At 41.9% G+C, this 4,087-nt stretch overlaps 1 protein-coding gene across 1 annotated transcript in view; it reads right to left on the minus strand.

Annotated features, from left to right (window-relative positions):
- The window catches only part of KIAA1841 (KIAA1841 ortholog), an 83,783-nt gene that overhangs the window by 42,707 nt on the left and 36,989 nt on the right, over positions 1-4,087 (minus strand). The window contains exon 11 of the mRNA XM_011987328.1: positions 2,301-2,424. Within this exon, the coding sequence (XP_011842718.1) occupies positions 2,301-2,424 (124 nt within the window). The remainder of the gene's footprint in view (positions 1-2,300; positions 2,425-4,087) is intronic.

Consider the following 4,087-nt stretch of genomic DNA (forward strand, 5'->3'; position numbering starts at 1 on the left):
CAGGAGGCTGATATGGGAGCCTTCAGAGTCCAGGAGTTCAAGGCTGCAGTGAGCTATGATCGCACCACTGCATTCCAGCCTGAGCAACAAAGACTCTCTCTTAAAAAAAAAAAAAAAAAAAAAAATAGAGAACAAGAGAGAAAGAATAAAAAAAAAAAAAAAAAAAAAAAAAAGTATACATCAACTGCTGACATGTAGGAAAATACTTTGAATAAAACAATAAAAATGGATGTTGAGGTTAGTATCAATTACTTTTTCACATACTACTAATAGGTGTGTGTGTATATATATATATGAAATTTAACATTTGTGGGGTTTCTTTCATAACAGTGCATGCTATAAATTTGTAATATAGAAAAAAGAACAAAAAGAAAATTAAAATCATCCGTAATACTATCACTGAAAGGTAACACCACAATTAATGTTTTAGTGAACATCCTATTTTTTTAACCACTAACAACTTTTATGTATGTATATACTTTATAACTTTGTTTTTAAGAAACAGGGTCTTGCTCTGTTGTCCAGACTTCAGTTCAGTGGCATGCTCCTAGTTCATTGCAACCTCAAACTCCCGGGATCACATGATCCTCCTGCCTCAGACTCCTAGCTAGGATTACCATGCTCAGCTAATTTTTAATTTTTTTTGTAGAGATGGGGTCTGGCTATATTGGCCAGGCTGGTCTCAAACTCCTGGCCCTCAAGTAATCCTCTCACCTCAGCCTCCCAAAATGCTGAGAATACAGGCAAGAAGATCTCTTGAGCCCAGGAGTTCAAGGCTGCGGTGAGCTATGATCACACCACTGCGTTTCAGCCTGAATGATACTGGATGAAGGATGTTGTCAAAGAATACACATTTTGAGGTTTCTGCCTCCTGAGACATTATACCAAGTTACAACACCCACCCTCAACTCAGAATGAGAACTTGTTTTGAACACAAAGAGAAATACGTATTATGTATTTATTTATTTTACTGTTTTGAGACGGAATTTAACTTGTGTTGTCCAGGCTGGAGTACAATGGCGTGATCTCAGCTCACTGCAACCTCCACCTCCTGGGCTCAAGCGATTCTCCTGCCTTGGTCTCCCAAGTAGCTGGGGTTACAGGTGTGCACCACCATGTCCGGCTAATTTTTATTTTATTTATTTAGTTTTTTGAGACGGAGTCTTGCTCTGTCGCCAGGCTGGAGTACAGTGGCATGATCTCGGCTCACTGCAACCTCCGCCTCCTGGGTTCAAGTGAGTCCCCTGCCTCAGCCTCCCAAGTAGCTGAGACTACAGGCTGTCTCTTATACACATCTAGATGTGTATAAGAGACAGAGTTTCCCTCCTTCCCAGATGCAGTGCAATGGTGCAATCTCAGATCACCGCGACCTCTGCCTGCCGGGTTCAAGCGATTCTCCCGCTTCAGCACCCTGAGTAGTTGGGATTACAGGCATGCACCACCACGCCTGGCTAATTTTGTATTTTTAGTAGAGATACGGTTTCTCCATGTGGGTCAGGCCGGTCTCCAATTCCTGAACTCCGGTGATCCACCTGTCTCGACCTCCCAAAGTGCTGGGATTACAGGCGTGAGCCATCATGCCCGGCCAAAACGTGTTACTTTTCTAAAAATTCAACAAGTCTTTGATTGTTTCAGGAATGGAAATAAAAAAAAAGAGAAAGAAGAAACATGTCAAGAGATATGAAGCCAGATGCAAAAAACATTTAGCAGCACCCTTGCTTTTGCCACTAGTTTTATTTTTTATTTTATTTTATTTTTGAGATAGAGTCTTGCTCTGTCGCCCAGGCTAGAGGGCAGTGGCGCAATCTTGGCTCACTGTAACCTCTGCCTCCCAGTTTCAAGTGATACTCCTGCCTCAGCCTCCCAAATAGCTGGGACTACAGGCACGTGCCACCACACCCGGCTAATTTTTCGTATTTTTACAAGAGATGGGGTTTCACCATGTTAGACAGGATGGTCTTGATCTCCTGACCTCGTGATCCACCCACCTCAGCCTCCCAAAGTGCTGGGATTACAGGCATGAGCCACCGCACCAGGCCTAGTTTTATTTTTTTAAGAGATGGAGTCTCACTATGTTGCCCAGGCTGGTCTTGAGCTCCTGGGCCAAAACGATCTGCCTGCCTCGGCCTCTAAATGTGCTGGGATTACAGGCATGAGCCACCATGCCCAGCTGCCACTAGTTTCTTTAAAAAGATGTTGGATATTGTCCAAACACGTTTAAATACATTGATTAAACAGCAGATATCAAAAGAATATTGCTCTCAATATTTGCAGAGCAGGATACTAAAAAAAAAACTTACCTGATAACATCTTGAACAAGTCAGCCAGTTGATTGTTCCCCACAATCGCCAGTATACATCTCTCCAAGATTTTAATTCTTCGAAAAGACTATTCAAATACTCATGAACATCCCATGTCTTATCTCTGGGGAAAGAGCCTCAATTTTATAAGAAAGTGACATAAATGATTTGCTTTATTTATTTATTATCTTTTTTGAGATGGAGTTTCGTTCTTGTTGCCCAGGCTGGAGTGCAATGGCATGATCTTGGCTCACTGCAACCACCACCTCCAGGATGCAAGCAATTCTCCTGCCTTGGCTTCCCAACTAGCTGGGATTACAGGCGTGTGCCACCACACCCGGCTAATTTTGTATTTTCAGTAGAGACATGGTTTGAATATTTGGTGGACAACAGGAAAAGGTATGAATTATTTGAATATCAAATTATTTTGCAAAGCTAGATACAGGATTACAAATTAAATATAGTTTGAACAGGCCAACAGTTGGGAATTAGGCATATGTTAAATGGAAGCTTTATTCTAAATGCATATGTTATAGGACTGGTGATTCTAGACATTAGAATCATTAATGTATTTGTACATTTCATTAACGTATTAGTATTTTACACTATTTTCAAGTATTTTTTAGTAATTGAGCGATACAGAATATACAATCAGGTCTTGGTAATATAGATTTTTAAATTAAATAATATAAAGTTAAAAAATAGCAAAGGCTCAAAACCATATTTGCTATGGTCATATGCAACTCAAGTTTGTTTTTTTTGTTGTTGTTGTTGTTTTGTTTTGTTTTTGAGACAGGGTCATACTCTGTCACCCAGCCTGGAGTGCAGTGGTGCAATTATCATAGCTTATTGGCAACCTCAAACTCCTTGGTTCAAGTGATCCTCCCACCTCAGCCTCCTGAGTACCTGGGATTACAGGTATGTGTCATCACACTTGGCTAATTTTTTTTTTTTTTTAGACCCAGTTTCACTCTTTTGCCCAGGCTGGAGTGAGGTGTCATGATACTGGCTCACTGCAACCTCTGCCCTGATGGGTTCAAGAGATTCTCCTGCCTCAGCCTCCCGAGTAGCTGGGATTACAGGTGCATGCCACCATGCCTGGCTAATTTTTGTATTTTTAGTAGAGACGGGGTTTTATCACGTTGGCCAGGCTCATCCCGAACTCTTGACCTCAGATGATCCACCCGCCTCAGCCTCCCAAAGCGCTAGGATTACAGGCATGAGCTACTGTGCCAAACCTACACCTGGCTAATAGAAAAAATTTTTTGTAGAGAAGGGGGTCTCGCTATGTTGCCCAGGCCAGTCTTAAACTCCTGCCCTGAAGCAGTCCTCCTGACTCAGCCTCCCAAACTGCTGGGATTATAGACCTGATTCTTTTAAGTCTTTATTTCAGTCTTTTCTAACTTTGCCGGCTTTGTGCTTAGCTCAAAAATAAAATGTCATGATGTTATTACAAATTACACAGGCACATTTGTCTTAAAAGTAATTTTAGGTCAGAGAGGTTTACTCGGGAGGCTGAGGCTGAGGCAGAAGAATCATTTGAACCCGGGAGGTGGAGGTTGCAGTGAGCCAAGATTGCGCCATTACACTCCAGCCTGGGCAACAGAGTGAGACTCTATCTCAAAAAAAAAATTAATTTAAAAACAATTTTTTAAATGTATACATCTGCCAGGAATGGTGGCTCACACCTGTAATCCTAGCACTTTGAGAGGCTGAAGTGGGAGGACTGCTTGAGGCCTGCGCCAGTAGTTGAAGACCAGCCTTGGCAACACAGTGAAACCCTGTGC

Source organism: Mandrillus leucophaeus, unplaced genomic scaffold, assembly GCF_000951045.1.
Source record: "Mandrillus leucophaeus isolate KB7577 unplaced genomic scaffold, Mleu.le_1.0 Scaffold307, whole genome shotgun sequence".
Taxonomy (NCBI): Eukaryota; Metazoa; Chordata; class Mammalia; order Primates; family Cercopithecidae; genus Mandrillus; species Mandrillus leucophaeus.